The sequence below is a fragment of the Protopterus annectens genome, chromosome 11.part0, assembly GCF_019279795.1.
Source record: "Protopterus annectens isolate FY-2018-M chromosome 11.part0, PAN1.0, whole genome shotgun sequence".
Classification (NCBI taxonomy): domain Eukaryota; kingdom Metazoa; phylum Chordata; order Ceratodontiformes; family Protopteridae; genus Protopterus; species Protopterus annectens.
Window position 1 is genome coordinate 1234040685 of NC_056745.1, and position 24973 is coordinate 1234065657.

The 24973-nt window shown below is 36.5% G+C and overlaps 1 protein-coding gene across 1 annotated transcript in view; it reads right to left on the minus strand.

The window, feature by feature from the left end:
* Positions 1 to 15340, minus strand: part of LOC122815049 (extracellular calcium-sensing receptor-like) — a 156854-nt gene extending 141514 nt beyond the window's left edge. The window contains exon 1 of the mRNA XM_044087296.1: positions 15123 to 15340. Coding sequence (XP_043943231.1) covers positions 15123 to 15340 — 218 coding nt within the window. The remainder of the gene's footprint in view (positions 1 to 15122) is intronic.
* Between the last annotated feature and the right edge of the window lie 9633 nt (positions 15341 to 24973).

A 24973-nucleotide genomic window follows, 5' to 3' on the forward strand; every position in this document is an offset into this window, starting at 1 on the left:
TAACTTTCATAACCTAGTAAAGCATCTATTATAGACTCATGCTATTGACTCACATTGTACTCAGACACTTAGATAGCCTCTAAGAAGTTTATGAAAATGGTTTTATTGTATAACTTGTATATTCTTAGCTTGTTAAGTATTAGATAGTGGAGCTTTTCTCCTCGGGCCTCCGCTGAAAATGGACATGTATCCAGTTGGACTAGCCCGGTTAACAAATGTAAAATAAATAAAAAATAAATAAATAAAAACTTATCCATGTAACTGGCCATGTAATGTATCATGAAAATTAAGAGTCTTTTACACTCATCTCTATGAATCACAATAATACACAAATATGTAAGACAACTTATTCACATAACTAAGCCTCAGGTACTCATGAATGTTGTGGGAATAGTTGGACAGGTAACCTCAGTTACTCTCTAAGGTGATAATGTTTAGAAAAGGGAAAATGGATTCATATGCATGTCAGTTTGCACAACCATGAAACATAATCCTTGCCCATCGAACATCATATGGCACACCTTATCACCTCAAATCAATCAACATATACTAAACATTGATACTGGCACATATATCAAGATTTATTTCAGCAAAATTAAATAAACAAAAACAAACAAAAAAATAATACTGCTGCTGCAAAACAAAAGGAATGAATAAGGAAATTATTATTTTCTGACATTCTGGTATAATACTCCAAAAAGGTCGCAACAGCAAGACATGCAAGCATTATCAATTACAAGTAAGATAAAAACGAATGATTTCATTAATGACTTTTATCCACCATATGATTAAAATGTGAATGTATTCTATAAAAAAGTGTGAACTTGACAAAGCATTTTTGGTTAAACCAAATTTGCCAATAACAAAAGTACCAGATCTAATGCTCCTGCTGGTTAACTAGGTTTTGCTAAGGTGAAGGAAGACCCCAGAAGGAGTGATTCTAAACCTGTGAACCATAGCCCTGCTTATACTTTCTTCATTCTGGTAGTGGGACATTTAATGATGACAGTACTTGTGAAGGCATGAGGCCACACTCTGAGCTGGTCTTACAAAAAGACCAAGGTAATGTTCTACCTTCTTAGGGATGCAAACTTGTATGAGCTTGAATCCTGCAAAACAGGTTTAGACTGGAAAACGATTGACATCTGACAAGAGTTGTCAACCCTGACATGGATCACCTGCTCTTGCTCCCAGGCCCTAGTTAAGTTCAATGGTCTACAGAAACATAGGCCTGACCAGCTGGCTGAGTGGAAAGACCAGGTGATGATGACAAGGACAGATTTCTATAGTAAGTAATTGTATAAGTCATTTCTTCCACAATATTAACTGCACACACACAATGGCTGAACTCAGTCAGGTATCACACCTTAGTCAGTGTGGAGGTTGGGTAAGTGGGATGGAGGTAAGAGTATTAAGTGAATGACCAGCACATAGTTTAGGGAGTGATGGCCAATTGCATTACTTCTGTATATATATTTTTCACAATCCCCTTATATACTTACATTTATTAAGCAGAACATTATCAAAGCACACATTATTGTCATGAAGTATAAGTACTACTTCCATCTGTAACAGTAAATATGTTTTGTTTAATGAAGGTGTTCTGGAAGGAGACACTTCTTTTCAGTTATGCCATTTTTATGTGTGTATACAGCTTCTACCTTTGCCTAGAGAAAATTCACAGTGGGTACTTTAAAAGTATGCAACCCCTAATAGTTGAAAGTAGAACCTACTCAGAAAGTGTATGATAAGATTCCAAATGACAGCCCTGCACCAAACAAACTTCAAATGCATATTAAAGTGTTATATTACAGATATGAATATGTTTTCTTAATGGGCTAGTGCAGTGGTTTAGCAGATAGCAATGTCACCTCATGGCAAGAGATCATCTGATTTAATTCTCAGATGGGATGCCTTCTTTGTGGAGTCTGCATGTCCTCCCTGTGTTTGTGTGGGTTTGCTCCAGGGTCTCTGGTTTCCTCTCACATTCCAAAGACATGCACTAGGTAGACTTGACACTCTAAATTGGCCAATAAGTGTCAGTGTGCATGTGAATGAGTTGTATGAAAGAACATCCATGGTAAGGCTAGTGACCCAGGGTTGTGAATTTTGGATCTAGATTATTGCCACTGCTGAAGTCATATGGATGAATGGCTGGATATGAATACATGTTTAAAACATGAACACATATACTACCATTTCTTATGTTAAACCAGCATGTTTTGTTAGCATCAATAGACCACAATTGTAAACAATGCCAACACTTAATAGGAATAAATTGATTGTTCCCATCTATGCATAAGCATCTCCCAGACATTTTGTTTTAGTTTAACAAATATTTAATAAAAACAAAAAACACTGCTAATAAAGATTGCAACAATGTGTAATATTATGACTGAATTTATTGTTTACATTTCTTCTTTGTCTCTCTCCAGTCTTCTCTATTTTTCTTATTTTAATTGTGCACTACTTTGTCCTTTGTTTTCTTTCTGTTCTATTTCTGTTACACTCTCTACAGATCTAGAATCTTTTGGAGCAGCCAAGACACTTGCTTCCAAGGCTAGAGAGAGATTACCCTCTGCCTATCCATGGATAACCTCACAAGGTTGGGGCAGTGGCACCCATTCACTTTGGCTCAGAACAGCCTGGGAAACCTCACTGTCACTGAACATGGGCTCTGGGACCTGGTTGAGGGCATGGTGGAGTAGGTAGTGGACAGGCTGCTTTAGGCAGTTCAAAACAGCAGGTTGAAGACTCACTGCATGTCTTGGTGCTGATCATGGCACAACCACAGACCCCTGCCCCTCAAAATTGGGGTACTACACTGCAACAGCATCAGACATAGGAAACATTTGAGGTCTTCTGGTACAGGTATTCTTGCTGGTCAGAATTTCTATTCACTCCTCCCTTTTCTTGTCCTCTCACTTACATACACCCTCTTACCTATTTCCCACTCAAACTACCAAAAATTTGAAAAAAAAAAATTAAGTTTTATTCCCCATAAAAACATATTAGCCTTCCTCTCCCATCTCCTCCAGCACAACCATGTTAATGTTTTCCCTCTGTGTTCCCTTATTTGTTATGTGTTCCCTTTTTCAGTCTTTCCTATTTCCTTCACCAATCATCAGTGTGTCCATATAAGTATACTCCTTTATAAAATATTAATAATATAGCCTAACTGTTTGATGCTGGTCTTAAGTCTTTCAAGTGCCACTGCACATAGCCACATTCATACTAACGACTATGTAGAAAATCATATGAAGCCTAAGGTTTTCACATAGTCCTTCTTACATAATTATTGATTAACTTCAACTATTTTACAGTTTTTCAATAAGTGGGCATGATTCTTAAAACATCTTTGCATTTCCTTAGTCAGCAAGAGTACCATATAGGGGTCTTAATGGAGAGATGAAAAGTCAGCAAGCAATGGAGAGGAGTAGTGCTGAAATTGAATTCATCCTCAAGTCTTGGTGAGTACCTTCAAGAGGTGGACCCTGTTTTCATAAAATCTCACCAAGGCTACACTGATATATAGACTATTTATATAGCATATATCATAGACAGAAGTAGGTCAAAAATCAAAAGAGATAGCTGGGTGCACAAGACCCAGAATAAAAAAGTGCCCAGTCCTGGTAGGCGCACTGCTGGCAGGACTGGAATAAATGACAGTGTAGAATCCTCAAAATATGGAAACATTCCTACAATGGGGCCAGGCCAGGCCCAGGGGGAGGATGGCCACCTGTTGTAGAAGGAAGTAGCAGTCCACAAAGATCACAAAAACTGATAGACCAAAGAAGAGCCATAAAGATGATAGAGTGGACTATTGAGGATAAGAAAGAAATTATGTATTGTTACTATTCTGCAAAATGCCCAGAATTTGTAGACACAACATATACAAAACGATTAAGAGAGAAATTAGAAGAAAGAAAAATACTTCCGCAAGAAAAACTGTCAGAAACTTCAAATGAAAATTTGTGTTCATTAATACAACAGATTTGTGAAAAACAGTATATAGATCAAGACACTTTGATCTGTTTGGAAAAAGAAGCATTTGAGAAAGTGTGAAAATATAAACAACAAAACCTACAGATATTTAAATATAAAAAAGAAATATGGACACAGGAAAGAAAGAAAGATTTGATATGGTGCAATATTTATGCAAAGGAGAAAAAACTAATTAATCAATATAAAGAAGGCAGCCCCAAAGATATTTGAAGAGAAATACAGGCAAAGGCATCTGGATATGGAAAATTTTACAAAAAAAATAAATAAATAATATCACAAAGATGGAACGTAGAAAAGAAGAGTAGAAAAGTAGAAGTTAAACAGACTGAAGTTGAAGTTATGGAGTGCCTTTGTCTTGAGGATCTGGTGCAGAAGGTCTGATACAGGTTATATCACAACATGATGGAGTGAGTCCCCAAAGTAAAGAGAAACTAATGCAGGTTATATCACAGCATGATGGAGTGAGTCCCCAAAGTAAAGAGAAACTAATGCAGGTTATATCACAACATGATGGAGTGAGTCCCCAAAGTAAAGAGAAACATGATAAGATAAGGAAACATCTGAAGAGGAAATATGGACATGGGAAAGAAAAAAAAGATTCAATATGGTTTAATATTTATGCAAGGATGAAAGTAAAATTAACCAATACAAAAGGAGCAGCACTAAAGATATTTGAAGAGAAATACAGGCAAAGGAATCTGGACATGGAAAACTTTACAATACAAAAAATAAAAAGTCAAAGAGTAAAAGCAGAATAGGAAATTAGTAATGGAAAAGTTAAAGAAATAGAAACTGAGGTTATGGAGAACCTGCAAAGTAAAGGATTCAAATTAATGCAGTAATTAGAACTGCCCATAGAGATCCATGTGATATAACAGAAGTAAACAGGATACATTACTGTGCTGCTAAATTAATAACTGTTCTACCACAAGAACACAGGGTAGTGAGGGAAATGAAGGGGAGAAATTGAATACCATCATGGAATTATTGAATAGAGAAAACAATAAAGCAATTAAGACAAGAAGTGTCACTCTTATAAGGCTATAGAAGAGGGAATAGATCAACAAAAATACTGAGAAAGATAGATGTGATTAAAGCAATGCACAGTATTAGAACAGACTGGGATCTATCATGCACTATTGCAAATAAACTAAAAATTTCAGCACAGACAGAAAAACTTAAAAGATACACAGATAAATATAAAGGAAAAGTACAAAATAAGCAATTTATTGATGACCCAAAAAAGTTTTATAGAGGATTGGGAAATACGGTAAAAGTAATTGAAAGACCACCAAAAAAAGAGGAAGCAGATAAACTTTGGAGAAGTATCTATGAAGATCCTGTGGAACATAACAAAGATGTTAAATGGATAGAATAAGAAGCAAAAGAAAGTATGAGAAGTGTAAACGTGCAGGATATGAAATGGGATGAAGTAACAGCCAGAGAGAATAAGACAAAGTTAAGAAAAGCATCTATTTGGAAAACCTCAGGCCCAGATGCAGTATCTAACATTTGGTTACAAGTACTAACATCTTTGCACTACGATTTAGCCATGAGTAAGAACTATTTATATGCACACCCCAGACACCAACCTGGCTAACAACAGGCAAAGCATGCTTCTTCTTAAGAGTGAACTTGCAAGCTAACCTAAAAATTATAGACCAATAACTTTCCTTCCGACGATGTATAAACTATACACGGGAATTAATGCCAACAAAGTTTATAGTTATTTAGAAGAAAACTCAATTATGGCAGAAGAACAAAAGGGCAATAAAAGAAAGTCATATGGAACAAAGGATCATTTGTTGTTAAATAAAGACATACTGGAGAACTGTAAAAAGGGGAAAGAATTTAAGTATGGTGTAGGTTGACTATAAAAAAACATTTGTTATTGTCCCACATTCATGGATAAAAGAGTGCTTAAAAATGTATAAGATCAACCCTACACTGATCGACTACATTACAATGATCATGAAACAGTGGCAGACCACTTTGCAATTGAGCCATGATAAAGGACAGATTATTATCCCAGGGATAAAATTCAAAGGGGGGATATTCCAGGGTGACTCTCTGTCACCATTGTTATTCTGCCTTGCATTAACCCATTAAACTGTTTACTTAACAACTTAGGCCATGGCGACAATTTGGCTCCTAAAAAACAACAAAGTATAAAGACTTCTCATCTTCTCTTTGTTAATGATTTAAAACTGTATAGCTCATCAGATGAGGAACTGAAAGCACAACTTCAGGTTGTCAAAACTTTTTCAGATGATATAAGAATGGCATTTGGTCTTGATAAGTGTGCAAAAGCAGCCTTTAAAGCAGGAAAACTGCAGCACCAGGAAAACATCAGTTTGGGACAAGTATGTGATATAAAAAAAAAACTTCAGCAAGAAGGAGTGTATAAATATCTGGGAATTGATGGATCAACAATAAAACATGAACAAATGTGAATAAAACTTAGTAAGGAATTCTTTTGATGACTTAAATTAATTCTGAAAATAACATTGACATGTAGGAAAAAAATCCAGGCTATAAACCAATTTACTCTTCCTGTCCTAACTTACAGTTTTGGAGTGATTGACTGGCCCCAAAACATGTTGAATAGATTAGATAGGAAAACAAGAAGGATGCTTCATGCTCACCAAATTATTTATAAAAATCATTGTTTACCAGGATTATATATTCCCTATTCTGAAGGAGGGATGGGCCTCCTTGAAATGATTACATGTATAGATCTGCAATTGTGGGACTCCACACATATCTTCTGACCTCATAAGACCCAAACGTAGTGAAAGTCTTGAAACATGAGGAGAATAAATCTAAGATAACTTCTCTGCTTAATTTAACAGAAGCATATCGGCATCAAGCAGGAATGGAAATCAAACCAGAAGTAAATAAAAATCAGGCAGCAACTGAATGTGCCAAAAAACAAAAGAAGGAATATAAGGTGAAGGACCAGATGAGAAGGCAAGAAATGTGAAAAAAGCATAAATATAGTTGCAAGTATAGAAAACTTGTGGAAGAACCTCATGTTGATCATGAATGAATACAGGAATAGTTAAGGAGAGGTGAATTCAAACCAAGAGATGAAAGGTTAATACTGGAAGCCCAAGATATTGGGCTACGTACAGGCTGGTTTACAAAGTCCATTGAACATGTGGGAGAAACAGACAAATGTAGGTTTTGTAAAACTGAATTGGAAACAGTCGCACACCTCGTTTCTGGGTGTGACATACTAATGGCAGAAGGACTGTATACTGAAAGGCATAATAATGTGGCAAGACTGTTGCATTGGGGATTGTACAAACATTATGGTATTGAAATGGCTAATAAACAATGGAAACATAAGCCACAAAGCATCATAAAAAATGATGAAGTTTATATCACATGGGATCATCCATTACCAACAGTTCAAAAGATAGATGCTAGAAAACCAGATATAGTGGTCCAAGAAAAGAAGACAAAAGTAGCATTGATCATTGAAATTGCAACACCCAGTGACTACAATGTCTTCCGTACAGAGAGACACAAAGTCATAAAAATATCAGGATCTGCAGGCAGAAATGAGAGCAATGTGGAAGAAAGATACCCAGACAATTCTAATAGCAGTTGGAGCAACAGGTCTTAAAAATGAATTTACAGTTGTATTTAGATATGTTACCAATCCATGTAATGCCATACGAATTTCAGAAGGAGTCATTACTGGGCACATTGCGAGTGCTGCGAAGAGCACTTTTGGCTGACATCAAAGATTGAGACAACACTAATTTCATGAACGTTAATCATGCTTTGACTTAGGAATGGTGTCCATTATGGTCATGGTATTAGAAACTCAAAAGACTTGGAGAAATTAAGAGTACCGATGCTCTTCGTGGATAGTCATTAAGCAATTGTGAAACTCTAGGCTAGGAATAGCACCATACAAGTTACTAAGTACATAACATAAGAAGTATAATTTATTGCTAATTGTTACATGAGGTACTATTATTTAATGGGCATGGACTTTCTTATTTTTATCTATCTATCTATCTATCTATCTATCTATCTATCTATCTATCTATCTATCTATGTAACTATCTGGATCCCTATCAGTACAACAAACAGATGAGTTAACATCAGAAGATGAAGCCTAGAAACTCAAAAACATGACAGCTCAAATGAGCAAAAAACATATCCATACTTGCTTTTTGCAGGGGGTGAGCTCCCTGCTCCCCGTGTTAATTATATATACTGACTCTGAGATTGCACCAAAGTGGGGAAGGGAGCAAAACACTGATCCAGAATGTACCATGACCCCACACTATGACAGTCTTTTCCATTCGAGCTTCCAGGTTTTTGAGTTTCTGAGCTTGATCTTTCACTGGATTGCTCATATACGCATTTGATGCACTGATAAGAATCGATATATATTTATTTGTTTTGAGTTTGGACAGAAAGAAATGAAATAGAGATTTTACAGAAGCTACTTTCATTTAACATTTTCACTTCCTTTTTTCATGGTATATTTAATTTAACTATGAAGTGGTTGTATGTTTGTCTTAGATCAATATTCATTTTTATAGGCAGCACTGCTTTGTATCTCAGTAGTGTAAGGTATGGTACATACGCATTTAGGTTTTACTGCTCTGTCTAAATCAGTGATGTAGCCTATTTGTGTGATGTAGGTGAAAGAGAATTTCAAGTCTGCCACACCTGATTTGTCATATAACATGCATAGCCCACATATTATATTACTATTTAAGCCTGGCATCCATTCAAAAAGTCAACATCATAATTTTTCAAATGGTCCTTGTAAATGTAGAAACCTGTTAAAACTGATCTGTTAATAATGTATAATTTCCGGTCTCATAAAAGATCTGGCACTGTACAGCCACATAACAAGAAAATTTTACAATGACTGGCAATTAATATTAAAAAATGAGCACACTGATTGGCCAGCCCAACCAGTGTGCCCATTGTAAATCGAAGACTATATCAATGAGAAAAGGTCCGGTTGCCCGGACTTTTTCCTGTTAGCATTTCTTGTAATTTTTTTTACTTTTCTTTCATTTTTTTAATAAAAATAAGAGACCAGGAGACTTAAAGCAAACGAGGGAGATGGCAAAGACAAAAATTAAAGGATAACCAGGGAAGTTCTGCAAAATTAAAGAAAAGTACCTGATTAGCTTTTATTTTGTCAGTCCCAGCTCTTCCAAAAGTAAAACATCCCCCGATTTCTTTTTTTACTTTTTTTTTATTTTGAATAAAAAAAAAAATAAGCTACAGAGATCTTCATTTCTCCATTGCATCCTCTGCACATGTCTGATGTACTGCGTAAGCCTGTGAACACAAGTCCCATACACATGTGCAGTACATCAGAAAAAGCCCCAGGATAGCAGAAAACCATGGAAGGAGAGCACAGAGACATTATACAAAGACATTATTTAAGAAAAGTAAGTTTTTGTCCCTCAAATAATGTCATTGTAAGATAGCAATAACCCACATCTAGGTATGAGCAATGCTGGATTTAACCACCAGACAACACCAACCATGGGTAAATTCAGCATTACCCACACCCAGTCGTGGGTTATTGTTAATTATACAATTCCTCCCCTAAAACGTGCACGCTGATTGGCCAGCCCAACCAGCATGCCCGTTGTAAATCCCTCAATATACTAACGGAAAAAGGTCCGGTCACCCGGACTTTTTCCGTTAGTATAAAACACTGTCTCGCTATGTTAAAAGAGTTTAACATAGCGACACAGGTTTAAAAAAGCTGTCTCGCTATGTTAAACTCCTTTAACATAGCGACACAGTGTGATCTCCGTTGCTTTTTTTTTTTAAAGCTGTCTCGCTATATTAAATGGGTTTAACATAGCGAGACAGCTTTAAAATAAGCAATGGAGATATCCGTTGCTTATTTTAAAGCTGTCTCGCTATGTTAAACCCATTTAACATAGCGAGACAGTTTTTAAAAAGGAAATCTCCGTTGCTTTTATGTTAAATGGGTTTAACATAGCGAGACAGCTTTATAATAAGCAACTGAGATCTCCGTTGCTTATTTTAAAGCTGTCTCGCTATGTTAAACCCATTTAACATAGCGAAACAGTAAAAAAAAAGCAACAGAGATCTTGCGTTCTCCGTTGCTTTTACCCACAGCTCTGATGTACTGCATAGGCATGCGCAGTACATCAGAACTGCTGCAGAATACCAGACAGCTGCGGAAGGGCAGTAAAGAGACATTATACAATGCCATTATTTAAGAAAAGTAATTATTTCTTTTCTTAAATAATGTCATTATAATAACAACTCTGGGTGTGGGTAATGCTGGATTTACCACGGTTGGCTGTTTGGTCCCTCGGGCTTTGCCCTCGGACCAAACCATGCCAACCGTGGTAAATCAGCATTACTTATTGCTATAACATTACACATCGTGAATACCAATTAACTACTGAAAATGAATTATACAAAACTTTGAACTTCCACAAATGGACACGTGTTTTGGCATCTGCTAAACAACTAAAATGAGGAAGAGCAGTAATTTTCTGTTAAAGTATATTCTCATGTCATTTCTTTCTTTCCTTATTTCTTTTAGAAAGCACATATGAACACACTTGAATGCTGTGGATGTCTAATTTTTACCATGACTGCACATACCTTGGCAGTTGTTGAAATCTATTTATTTATTTGAAAACTGACAAATAGCTTTCTCTGTGGTAGTTTAAAGGTATATATAAAAAAGGTAATTTTCTTGTAGATTTCCAATGCATTTATAAGACAGCAGACACAGTAGAAGTCAAATTGCTATTAATTTTCTCTGAGCAATCATGCATAAATAACGATTGACACTTTGGCATCTGTTATGCCCATTGTAAAAAATAACTTCATCATTATTTTTTTTTTCAACTTTTAATCATACCACACTTATGGAGAAATACTCAAATGGACACATACAAAGACTGACCAATAAATCAACACAGTCTCACAGGTACATAGACACATACACAGAAGAAAATAAATTATAGTTACTGAAATTTGTAAAATCTTTAAAACATGATTGTTGTACTTGCTTCTTGCATATTTTTATTTGAAAGTCTTTCATGGGGCTTTTAACATTCAACAAAATAGCAAAATTTAATAAAGAGAAACATACTAAATGCTGGAGACATAAACAAATCTGTAATGGTGGCTGAGCACATATACTTTATGAATGTTCTTCTATGGATATCTTTTTTAACAAAAAAATTACAGATTTTTTTAAAAAAAAACTTTACAAACGATTTTTCTTCTTTAAATCTCTAGTTTTATTTAATATTTTAGAGAATGACAGAATTAATAATACGAATTGCTATTTAATGTGGTCAGTCTTGGCTGTGGCAAGCAAAAACTATAACAAAAGATTGGAAGAAGCCTTCTCCATCACACTACAGGATTTTTAGCATATCTCCATGAAACAACCTTCAGAAAAATTAACATAAAGAAAAGGAAGCAATTTCCAATTGCCTTTATCAAGACTCAAAGGACTAATGTTTTATCTCTTCTTGATGTTTATTTAAAATGTCACTTACATAAGTGGATTTGTAAAAATAATTTGCTTTATGACTGTCCTGTTTAAATTGTCTGCCCATTCGCCAAATAGTTTTTTATGAATTTAAATAATTTATTTTAACTAAATATACCTTTTTTAGGCATGCTTGTATATAGTGTAAACTGATCCTTAAATAATAATTTGTTCATGTTATTCTAAATTATTATGGAATAGTTCATTATGTTATTTTATTTGTAATATTTTTAAAAACCAAGCACACTTGTGTTTGTTTACATTTGTTGACTAAAGGCTTGTTTTTCCCATATTAAGCTATACATCCCTGTTTGCTACAACCCCTCATTCTCTGTTTCCAGCAAGATGCAGGCACACAAAAAAAATTCTAAAATGCCTAAAAGAATTTGGACATCCATTAAAGAAATCTTACATCCTGGTCAGAAACTCTACCCAAATCCCTCTCCCAATAACTTACCACTCAAAACTGTAATATAGTTCAGCTCTTTTTTATAGGCAGTATAGCATCTTTAACCAAAAATTTATCAACATCTAATCCCAACTCTGCCCAACAGACACTTATCACTACATCCACTTTCACCTTAAAACCTGTTCTCACATCCTATATAAAATTATTCTTAAACAAACTTAAACCGAACTCTTCTTCAGCTGATGACTTTCTAAGCAGCTACCTAAAACAGAAGTCAATAAGAGTCCCATCCTGTCTTAATCCTTATAAATAGGTCTATTGAGGAATCCCAAGTTCCCTCTCTCTGGAAAAAGTCGCACATTATCCTGCTGCACAAAAGAGGAAATTCAACAGATATTAATAACTTTAGGCCTATAGCAATCTTATCTTCCCTCATCAAAATACTTGAAAAATGTATTCAAAAACAATTGCTAGAGATAATGGCAAACTAGCCTCTTCCTTATTTCTAGACTTGTCTAAAGCCTTTGACACAATTTGTCACAGCAAACTTCTACTTCAAACATCCTCACTAGGTCTATCTCAGCCCATCCATCTGTGGTTCTATAGCTACCTGTCCATTAGGTATCAGTCAGTAAAATGGTACCAAACATTCTCTCCTTACCTCCCAGTCACCACCAGTGTACTGCAAGGATCTATCTTTTGTCCCCCTCCTCTTTTACATTTTCACTAACACCCTCTGTACTTCCACACAACAGACCACCCTAATACTATATGCAGATTATTCCACTCTCATTTGCACATCTGATAACATTGTATATGTGCATCTTTAAAAATTACTCAGGAAGCTTTAACAGCCACTGAAACATGGCTTCGTAATGCACAACTCATGTTCAACCCAAAAAAATTATAACTTTTTTCTCCAAAATCCTCTCTAATGAAAAAAACAAAATTTAAAGTGCTCTCTCTTGATAATATAACTATTGAAGTAACTTCTCATAGAAAATTATTAGAGGTGATAAGGGACGATAATAGTACATTCAACCTGCATATATAAAATTGCATAAGAAAAACTCATGAAAAACTAGGGATACTTTACAGAGCCAAAAACTTTCTCATTAACACAACTAAAGCTACACTTGCCACTACTTACCTACTCCCCCTCTTCTTTATGGTGTTTCCATCCTTACTAACCTTCTGGCATCACAAAAATTTAAATTTGAACAATGCTATAACAAAGTTGCTAAATTTGCAGCACATACCCCTTTTAGAACCCACCACTTTATAGCACTGAAAAGCCTAAATTAGTTAGAACTGCCACATCACCTAACATATATACAAATTCCTACCACCTATAAAATTCTCCAGCATCCATCTGTCTGTCCAGCACTAAAAAACATTCTACACAACTATGTTCCCACTCAGTCATTGTGATACAATGACCAAATCCCCTGTCTACAAACCAGTCCAATCTGCTGGGCATTGTCTGTACAAGTACAAGGTTGCTATAGCCTGGAACTCCTTACCTGTATCCATTAGATCTATATCCTCCCTCCCATCCTTCAAAACCACTCTGATAGACTTTCTACCTAAAAGTTGCCTGTTATTGCTCAAAACCAAGATAAACTATATCCCTAAATATGAATAAGTACCTTTTCATTCCTTATGCCTCCTTACTCTCCCATCTTCACTTACTTCCTTACTACTTTTTAATTCTCTTCCCTGCCTTTCTCTCTAATTATACCATAAACCTGTTTTCCCTCACTTCATATAGCAATTCCTATTTGTATTAGACTAACATACCTTTAATTTCTTTATAAACTGTCTACAATTTCTCTAAATATTAAATGATAGTAATATACCTTGTATCAATTCTTAACAAATGTTTATATTATGTCTAATTTGTTATAATTATTTAAACCGCAGATGTTTTTGTTTTATTTTTGAGCATTGCATAACTATTGTTCTTAAAAACTTTTGTAATAATTTCGAGTTTTTCTCCCAGGGTCTCCTCTGAAAATGGGCTTTTACCCAGTCGGGCTTTCTAGGTAATCAAATGTTCAAAAAGCAGGAAATGTAACCAAACCAAGTAACAAAAATCCAGACCAAGAAGCAGAACAGCCAACGAATGATTAGTAGAAGTCAAATCCTTTATTTCAGACAAACAGTAACACCAGTAACACCAGAAAATTCTGAGCTTTTTCAAGTAATAACACTGTGTTTTAACAGATAGCTTATATACTTTAACAGCCTTTCCATTAATTGGAAAACCTTGCTGTTAATGTTAATAAATAAATAAATACATAAATAAATAAATAAACAAAGACTATGATCAGAACAGAGTGGGTACCAGCTGGCTGCCCTGTCTGTAATGTAACACACCACCTAGTGATATATATTTTTCAGCAACCAAAGTTACAGGAAATGGGAACTAATATGCAATATATCTGTCAAGTCCTGTAGATCAGGAAAACAAAATACTCATTGATAGGATTATCTGTTTTTCTGAAGATTCTTTGAATGGACACTTGAATGCTATTATGGGAGAATTCCCAGGTCCTCTTTCATATTTTGTAGGCAAAGTAGAGAACTTCACAAAACAATTTCCAAGGAATACTAAGTATTTTCCATAAATTTTATGAATTCCAAATAACAAAAATTTGAGCAAACCCTGACCAGGTACTCAGAAAAGTACTATATAATAACATACAAAAAATGAGAGTTTCTATATGCAAAGTTCTCATGAGGCTATAGTAAGTCTGTTCAGTAAGAAACTCCTTAATGTATGTGCTAACAAACTCTAAATAATATACTTATGGATCAAAGTTATAGCCCCTTTACACTAAAGCAGAGATCAGATTATAAATAAGGATGTGTAACTCAGTATAACATGCACCCATGCAGAAATGCAGAGGTCCATTTTATCTTTATATACTGGTTTAATGTATCTTTAAGAAACTGCCAAAACATGTTATTTTTTCAGTTTGTAGTGGGTATAAGGTTTTACTGAGCAGTTGCAGGTGCTGGTCATCATAACAAACAGCTGACACTCAACTAAACTAATTTATGCAAATTACCTTTCATTCAACAGAAAGCAAAAGGAATTGTTAAACGTAACAAACGGTTGCTTTAGAAGAACAATGGATGATTAAAACAAATGAATCTTACGTTTCACAGTGAACATGATTAGGTGGCTTTGTGAATGATATTTCAACATCATCTTTTTTAAAGATGACTGGAAATATCCCTCCAATTTGCAGAGTTCCTTTACTCCAGTAGCTTTCCATATTCCACGTGTTGAGTTTGCAGTTCATCTGACTACCCTGAGTAACTCCACGCATGAATGCCAGCAGTGATATAACTCTGCACATCATAACTTCCTTCATGCTGTTTGCGATTTCCCAAATATGATGCTTAATGATTCTGAAAATCACAAGGAGCCATAATAAAAAAAAACTACATCTATGTAGCATGGTTTATATGGTCAAGTAAAAGAGACTCTTAATACTTGTTATAGCAGACAAAACTGAATCTGCCTCAAAGGTGACATAATCTTATCGCGGTATTAAGGCTTGCATCTGAAACCTCTGTGTTTGGTATAAGTGACTAAAACAACCATACAGTTATGATTGCATTTTGCCATGGGTTTGATAAGAAATAGGAGTATTTGTGTTTATTCCTATCCCTGCAAACCTTTTATAGCTCTGAGCACCAAACATGCAGAAGAGGAACAATGCTAATACTCCCGAACAAGTGTTGCAGTAAATAACTAATGCACTCTTGTTAGTTAAGCATTCATTTTGTAGCATGTTTACCAAGGACAACATACCATAGGTACTATACGTTATCAATTCTTATCCAGCAAAATTTTTGTCTATAAATTTGTAATTATTTTGCAGAAGAAATTCAGCTGTACAGGTGTTTGCATTCTATGAATTATTACTTGTTAAGATAATGTTCTAATCAAAGTGTATTAAATATCATTAAACAAAACAAGAAACATCTGAATATATTAAACAACATTTCTGAGTGTGTACTGCAATGGAAATAAAAACTGGACTCATTTTATTTCAAGTGTATATGAAGAAAGATGTTTTCTTCACTATACAAGGGATGTTTGCATTTCATTTCTTACCACTGCATTTGCCACATAATAGAAATTTTCCATAATATTAAATAAAGATTATTAAAGCAGTATTGCTTTAGAACTAAAACAACTAACCCAACCTTGTATCATATGTATATATTGGCCCCTTCCTATTATGCCTAATTCACTAATTCACTTTCCTCACTTTTAGATTCATTAAGTTTGAATTAGAACTGCAACATCATTCTAATTAGATATGTAAATCTTAATTGGAAAAGTCACTGAGAGGAAAATATTTTATACATAAGGTATATATACAAACATACATATCTATAAATATCTGTATATATTCTGATATACATATAGATTTTTTTTTACTAAAACTTTTGGGCCTAGTACTGGAACATAATCCCCAGGATTTAATACAATCTGTGAAGGCAAAGTGTAGAGCCTACATGGAATGGCACCGTGCCATTGTACATAGTTCCCCCTCAGCAGTGCATCATGCATATTAATCATGGCGCATTGCCAAGAGACAGCCAAGGACCATGATTATTGGATCAGTGTGGGGAGTGTAGTGTTATCTGTGTCCGCAGATGGTTAAGACACTCCCTGTATTGTCCAATTGCAGTATATCAGTGTATTTTTTTTATTTAAAAAGCAGTTTGTGCTATGTGGTACAGAGCACAGCAATGCTAAGCATTGCTGAGACACCTGCCAGACATCTAAAAATAGAAACTGGATGCATTTAGTTATTTACTTAAATGTCAGGTTTAAGCATAACTGACTGGGTTTGCGTGGCACGGCACGGTGCTCAGCAGTGCTTATATGTAGTTCAGAGGTATATGTAAAGGTATAGCAGAATTTCAGATATTCACATAGCCACATGGGTAGAGTTATGGCCTCATGAGCAGTAGGTGCACGGTATGAATATTTGGAAAAGAAAATAAGCATTTATTTTTGAAATACAAATTATGGCGATTAGTTTTAAATTCTGACTCGCTGTGATCCGCTAAGCTCTGCTAAGACCTGCTTAGACCTGCTAAGCACTGCATAAACACAATAACGGCTCAAAATGTTTATGCACTGCTCGGCTCTGCTTAGCTGGTTTGCACACCACTAAGCACTGCAAAGCATATGGGTTTTTTGGTTCTCGCACTGCTCAATTCAGCTGTGCTGATTTGCATGCTGCTAAGCGACCCACTGCATATTTAAATGTTTCCCAATGGCATGTAATGGCTGAAAAATAGGGTATAGTAAGCCCAATAGGTGGGAATACAGCATCTTTCTTTGGAGTTCTGTCCCTGAAGGATACTATGGTGGGTGTTGGTGAGGGTTTGCACTTTCGGGCACAACATTGGGCCATCCTGGAGTCCAAGGTCATGGTCTGTCTCCTTGTAAAAAAATCATGAAGGCTGGCTTCTGCAGGGAGGTTACCAGCACTCAGAGTGCAAGGCAGAGACCTGGGACTGGCTGGCAAGAGACCTCACCAGTGCAACTGGTATCCCCCACACAGGTGAACAGTATCATCACCACTACAATGACCTGAAGAGATGTAAGGGGGATCTCTTGAATGCCTGGGTCCAAGAATTTTGGGCAGGGGATGTCCCATATACATGTAAGTACATTTACCTGTGTACCACTAATATCTAATCTGAATTTCTGGTAAGCTGGTATGCATAATGGTGTTTTCTCACCCAACAGCTGTAGAGGAGAGGGCTTGCAACCTCAAGGTGCATGCCAGCACTTGGTCAGGTTGCACCTGGAATGTGGTGAGTACAGATGTATTTTGCTAACTATAGTCACATAAACAAGAAAGAGTAAAGCATTAACTGCAATTAGGTATATACATTCAAGATTTTATTGCAATGAATGTGGACATAGAGCTGCACTGCAATAACTGAATACTGCCAACATTAGTGCAATAAGCAGGGAAAAGTAAAGCATCAACTGTAAGAAAGTATTTACAATAAAGTTTCTAGTGCAATGTGTGGAATTACAGCTGTATTGTAACACCTGCATAATCACAACTGATGTGCTATAAAAACTCAAAACTATTCAAAGAATTGCGTGAAGGTATATCCATTAAAGTCTGTTGTGCAATAATTATGGATTCAGAGCTGTTTTGCAAGAAATAAATTATAACAGCTGTTCTGCAATAACACACCAACTAATGCCAATAACACCAAGGTAAATTGTGTTTATCAGGAATGCCTTGTTTTAGCCATTGCAGTTTAGCTATATGTATTCAGGTTGTGAGTTAGTGTGCTGTAGTCAAGTATAACATTGTAATAGCTGTAAACTGCACATATAATGGCTGCCAATGAATTGTTTAACACATAGAGTACCAGTCAAGGCTGAATCTAGGCCACTATTGTTCACATAATGCTCTGTCATCCACAAACAGCAGGTAAGCAAGTATATGGGGTGAGGTAGCCCACTCCATGATCTGATATTGTTTGTTGACTCCACAAATATTTAAGCCCACTAACAATTTATTGTGTAATCCTGCAGTCTATATGGTAATGTATAGTTACCTACTATCTCTGCCATGGTAGTACTTCATGCATGTGTGTTCTACTGTCACTGCAGTCTAGTATGAAACTGTAATTGTACTGCCAGGTCATATTTTGTTTCCAGGTAAGCTGTAGGCAAATAGCAGTCAATTAATAATCAGCAGTGACTCAGTTGCTTTGTTTGTTAAATGCACTGTATAAAGTACATTTTGGCACACACAGTCTAGAGTTTGAATCCAGTGCTATGTTTCACTACATAATGCTCACAACTTCTCTTTCCACAGGAACTACAGGTAAATGGGTGAGATTGCCTATATTATCAATAAATTATTGTGTGTTTAGATGTCACAGACTGTTTGAATCATTAGCAAAAATGTGAAAATACAGCATAAAATAAAAGAAATAAATATAATAATAAAATAAAGTGAATTACGTAATATGTGTATTCTTGGTATGGCTGTATGCCTGGGTTGTCTGGAAACATGGTGATGCAGCCAATTCATACATACCATGCAGATATTCTCTGCAGTCACTGCTATTGGGTTCTATCCCCATGCCTACCAAGTAAGGCGTGGTAGTTGTTTAGTTTCTGTACTGTACACATACGTTTCTCAAGTGTCATGCTGTCACATAATGTAATTAGTACTATATAATCCCTGTCACATGTTTATCATCAACATGATTACCTAAATAGCAGAGTATCAATACATCAGCCCACAATACACCTTGGTAGTTATATAAGTCCACCTGATGTGCATTTGTTCTGTGTAATTGTGTGCCTGCAGTTGTTACTATTTGGCTCATACTGTCCCATGCTGATAGCTTGAGAGATATGTATGGGCTACAGCAGCTGTAGGGGACTTGTACACATAAAGAAAGGACAAACCTGTAGAGTGGATAGTAGTACTGTTGTCAAGTATATAGCCAATAATAGTACTAATGCCCTGTTTTTCTCTGTCTCCTCACCCCTTATCTTTATTTATTTATTATTGTTATTTATTGGTTATGGGTCACTATTAACATATGTTGTTACATTAAATTGTATTTTGGGGCATGTGTTTATTATTGTTATGTATTATAATGGTTGCATATTAAAATATCTTGTTGAATTACGTATTTTATTGGCCTTATGCCGTAACTGTTACTGGCATGCTGTTATTATACTGACTGGTCTGTTATTTATTGTGGTGTTTCACATAAAATGCATTGTTAGGTACTTGGGCTATTTCCAATGTTCTGGCATGCTGTTATTACTAGCAATATATTTTGTTCATAACTAATCTATACTTATAGCTATATCTCCATCACAACAGCACATCAGGGAAGGCCATTTCCCGGTGTTCCACCTACCCTACCTCAACTGGCCGTAGCACTGGGTCCTGGCACAACTGAGTCTCAGGCCGGTGGTGCCCCTTCCACTGCCCCTACACCACCTATGACATTGGGTTGAACCGCCTTAGGGCACGGCCTCCTCCTGGGAGTGGTGGTGGAGGTGTGGTAGTCACCCATCAGCAACTACTGGCCATGGTGCACAGGATCATTCATTGGAGCTATGAATGTCAGCTGTGCCAGACTGAGGGCACACTGGCCAACCTGCTGGGGCAGGCTGGCCCTGGTGCCCAGCCTCCAGCACAGCCACCTTCAGGGCAGTGAAGGATCAGTGTTGATTGCCCATGGGTGAAGACCTCAGTCACACTGCTGTTGTCTGGAGTCACATGTGTTTCCAATTCCACAACATTCTCCCCATCCAAGGTGTTTACCCCTCATGTGTCACACACTGCCCCTGTCTGCTGTCTTGTCTGCCTTGTCCATCTGCTATTTCATCCTCTCCTACCCAACTGAAATCCTCACATGTACCTGTGTCCCTTCCCCAACATTCCACTCTCTCCTTAAATAAAATAAAAAAAAAAAAATGGGCACCTGTCCCACAAAAGAAAAAACATCACCCTATACATTTCTCTCCATTTCACACACTTGTCTACTGAACACAACTAATGTGATCCAATTGGCTTGACAGCACACTTATGTTGTCCTCACCCCTGTCTCGGGGTTTGAGGGCCCAAATTCATCTCAAAATCTGTCAAAAATGCACAGCTGTTGCTGTACAAGAAATAGATAGCTATGGTTCTGTCCTACTCCCTTCCTGCACATCCCTACCTGCTGTTGACTATCTTTTTTCCTCCTGCTTTCCCCATACCTACTCCAACCCTATCTCACCACCAGACCACTATGATCCAGCAACAAAAATCAATTACAGGTTACTAGAGCCAATAACACTGCTGGAGAAGCACTATTCTCCCGTGCTATAGCCAAATTATGGAACACCCTCCCCCCCACAATAACCTCTCTACCATCATGCACCCACTTCAAAGCTTTACTTAAAGTGCACCTAAAAACATGCTGGCTATGCCCTTGTACCTCTGCCCTCTAACTTTTCCCACTCCATCTACTCTCTACCTCTCTTCCACCCCACAAACTACCTTTGATTACAGCAAGCTGTGATACTTCCATGCCTATCTACTTATTATATGGCAGTAACTTCTTATTGTAACAATTGTTAATATCTGCTATGACTTCGTGGATAGAACAAATGCTAGTTATATACTGAATGTACTATGTTCTTCATCTGTAACTATGCTCGTAATATTTTAATTGCTGGGATTCTTCATCTGTAACTATGTCTGTAATATTTTAATTTGTGGAGATTTTCTCCCTGGGCCTCCACTGAAAATGGACCTGCGTTCTGTCGGACATTCCCAGTCAACAAATGTAAATAAATAATAAATAATAATAAATATCACCACTGTCCTATCACCCCCCTTTTCTTTTCTTTATATTTTTTTAGCACGGGTTTGCATGGAGCACAGTGACGCAGTGTGCCACTTTGCTTAGCTCAGGTTAAATGAGCTTTAAAGAGCTCTAATGTCTATATGTGTCTATGACAGTGTTACTCATGTAGAAAATAAAAACCTCTGCCAAGTCTCGAACCCAGGCCCTCTCAACTATAGCACAGTGCATTAACCCACCGTGCTACACAGTAATACATACTGACTGCTACCTACTGTCATTAAGCATGTAAATGATATATAAAAGGAAAGGGAAAAATCGGCATGTACCTTGGACCCTGGTGCAATAATACACCAGTGGACAGCCAAAGACATACCAGTGTAAGTACGTGAGGCCTGTGATAGCAGGTATATGTGGATTATTATCAGCAGCTTGAGGAAAGACACCTGCTTAGGCAGCTATGGCAAAGTACATGCACATCTGGTACCCTGGTGCAGAAATACAACCTTATAAAGCCACAGACATAGTCATAGATGTATAAAAGTCTCTCACAGCCTGTATATGTACACATATATCTTGGAAATACACATCCTTTTGCAGTGTCTCAGTAGTTCAGTCTGTTAAATGCCTGATATCCAGTACAGTCCTGGGTTCAATTCCAGTGCTATGACACACTTCAATTACATTATTGTGCAGACAGCAAGTAATGACTGTGTCTTGCAGTCTTAATCCCCAGAGTTTACTGCTACTTAATTAACTGCTAACTGCTACACAGTTTTGCAAGATAAAGATCTGCAGGCAGAGACACATTACCCATATCCATATCACCTAACTATATGTTGCCTACCACTTTGTTATTCGCACTGTTGCATAACAGATGTACCTTACACACATGCACCAGATGGACTGTATAGAATACTCTTACCCTGGCTCTGCCATAATGACAGCCCTGCCACAGCTGCCACAGTTACACATACATATTGCTGTTTAACACAAAGTGTCGATAACCCCCCCCCCATGTGTTGTAGGCTGCAGCAACAGCTGCAGCCTGCAGCATACTCAGCTGTATGTAAAGTTAGCTGCTATAGACCTACCATACCTCCCAACCACCTAGAGCAAGGGATCTGGACACAGCCATACTTACTGGGAGAGGGGAAAGGGGCAGAGATAGGGAGATGTTCAACAGTTCTCCCCTACAAAGATAGTAGGGTGATAGAATAACAGATACTGGATTAGCATGCACATTCTGAGGGGTATGAAGTGTGACACTCACATGTCTCTATTTCCTTACTAACATCAACTCACAATGTTTGCCAGAGAACTGCCAGATAACCACAAAGTTATGGGACACTGACCAAACATATGAGACAAAACTGTGCACATACTTCACAAATCTCTACAGTGACAGTAGTTGTACCTCCCCCCTGTGATGCTGTAGTCTCCACATCTCAGTAATGTCCATATCAAACAGTAAGAAAGGGGCCAAGGCCTACATGAAGGCCTTATATAGTGCACTGTCATGGCATGTCATTGGCTAATGATACTGCAATTCAGCTGTTTTGGCTGCAGTTAGCAATTCTGAGCCACTTATTGGTGAAGAGGCAATTACCTGCTAATGAGCATTACCTACAAAATGTAAACAACTGGTGCTTGGGAACAGGTCTGTATGAGATTTCGGGCACACAGACAGTGTATGTTACAAGCTTTTCCAGAGGAACGATTCAAAAAAGGAATACTGCACTCCACTAGGTATGCAATAAAGTTATGCATACAATGGGATGCAGATGGGAGGATGGAGGTATGAGGAATAGGGATTACACAGTAGGCTTGTCGTAGATCTATGGTATTGAGATGTCATCGATACTCTGTTGTCCTACACTTACAGGCATGACTCACACCTGTCCCTGCTTTCCAGCACATTTTGGCTCTGTCCCTATCATTCCCTCCCACAAAGGTCGACTGTTGTAGGAAAGCTAATGGATTACACGTAGTACATAGTGACAATAACTAAGGGTAAACACTCCTGTAACAACAAAGGATATGCTGTATGTACCTTTTCTCACTCTGTGAATGTGTCACATACATAGTTCTAACATTGTAAAAGTGTCCCTGAATGTACCTGTTGTACTGTGGCTACATCCCTGTGTCAAACGCCAATTAAATAACTTATAAAATACTATTAAAATAATATATTATGTATAACACATTATTTGTACATATTTTTATGTTTTAAACATTTCCCTTTTAAATAACTTTTTTTAAAAAAAAGTTCATTGGCTGGTTGATCATGTGATTTTAATTGTTCCTCTATTTAAATGATGTAAATTTGTATATTGTGTAATGCTGATGAAGGGTTGAGAGCCTGAAAGCTTCATTAAAGTTCTGTGTTTCTGTGACCACTGTTGTTCATTGATATGCATCCCAGTTTGGTTGAAAGCTATGCCTAACATACCTATCAGCCTCCTATAGCAAGAAATCAGGACAAAGCCATAATTAATGGTGGGCTCTCAACCCTTCATCAGCATTACACAATATACAAATTTACATCATTTAAATAGAGGAACAATTAAAATCACATGATCAACGAACAACAAAATTTTAAAAGTTATTAAAGAAATAAAATATGTACAAATAATGTTATACATAATATATTATTTAATAGTATTTATAAGTTTTATACTAGTAGTGTTATTTAATCCTGGTGGATTTTCAGCCTGTAGTCTTATTATCACTCTAGTTCTCTTGTTTCTACAAGGTTATTTATATCACCCCCCCCTCATACCCACTTGTATTGCATCTATACATCTGAATCTAAAAGTATGTGTATTAAACTCATGTATGTGCTTATATAGGGCATTAGTCTGTATTTGTCTGTTTATTTCAGACCTATGTTCAATTATACGGTCTTTCAACCTCCGTATAGTCTTCCCTACATAAAATGCTTGACAATTTACACAAGTGGCAAGGTAGATAATCTTTGTGGTATTACAATTAGCATTGACATGAAAATAAAACTTCTTATGCGTTATGGGGTGTATAAAAATATTGTCCCCTTCAAAAATGTCAGCACAGCAGGTGCAGTTATAGCATTTGTAGGTCCCTTTATTACTATAGCCAACATTGTGCCTTATATCAAAATCCTTATAACACAACATGTTTTTCATGCATTGGTTATTTCTATAGGCAAAACTAGGTCTGGATCCTACTATATCACTTAGCTCTGGCATGGCCATAAGTATAGGCCAATTTTTATATATTATGTTACTAATTTGATTAGAGTAACCTGAGAAGGTTGTTATATATCTTAATGTAGTGTCCTTCTTTTTAGTAGGCACTAAGTTACCATTATCTGCATCTATATTCTCCTCTAAAAATATTGGTTTATAGCTTGTTTTTCTACCCTCAACTATCATATCAATATTTTTCTGTATGGTAGTCTCAGAGTATCCACTTCTTAAAAATTCAGCTTTCATTATAGATGTCTCATTCAAATATACCTGCTCTTCTGTTGTTAATCTGCTTATTCTAATTAGTTGTGACTTAATTATGCTTTTGAACACATGTGGGGGGTGCATACTATTACTATCTAGATATCTTATTGTATGCACATCTTTTTTATGTACCATAGT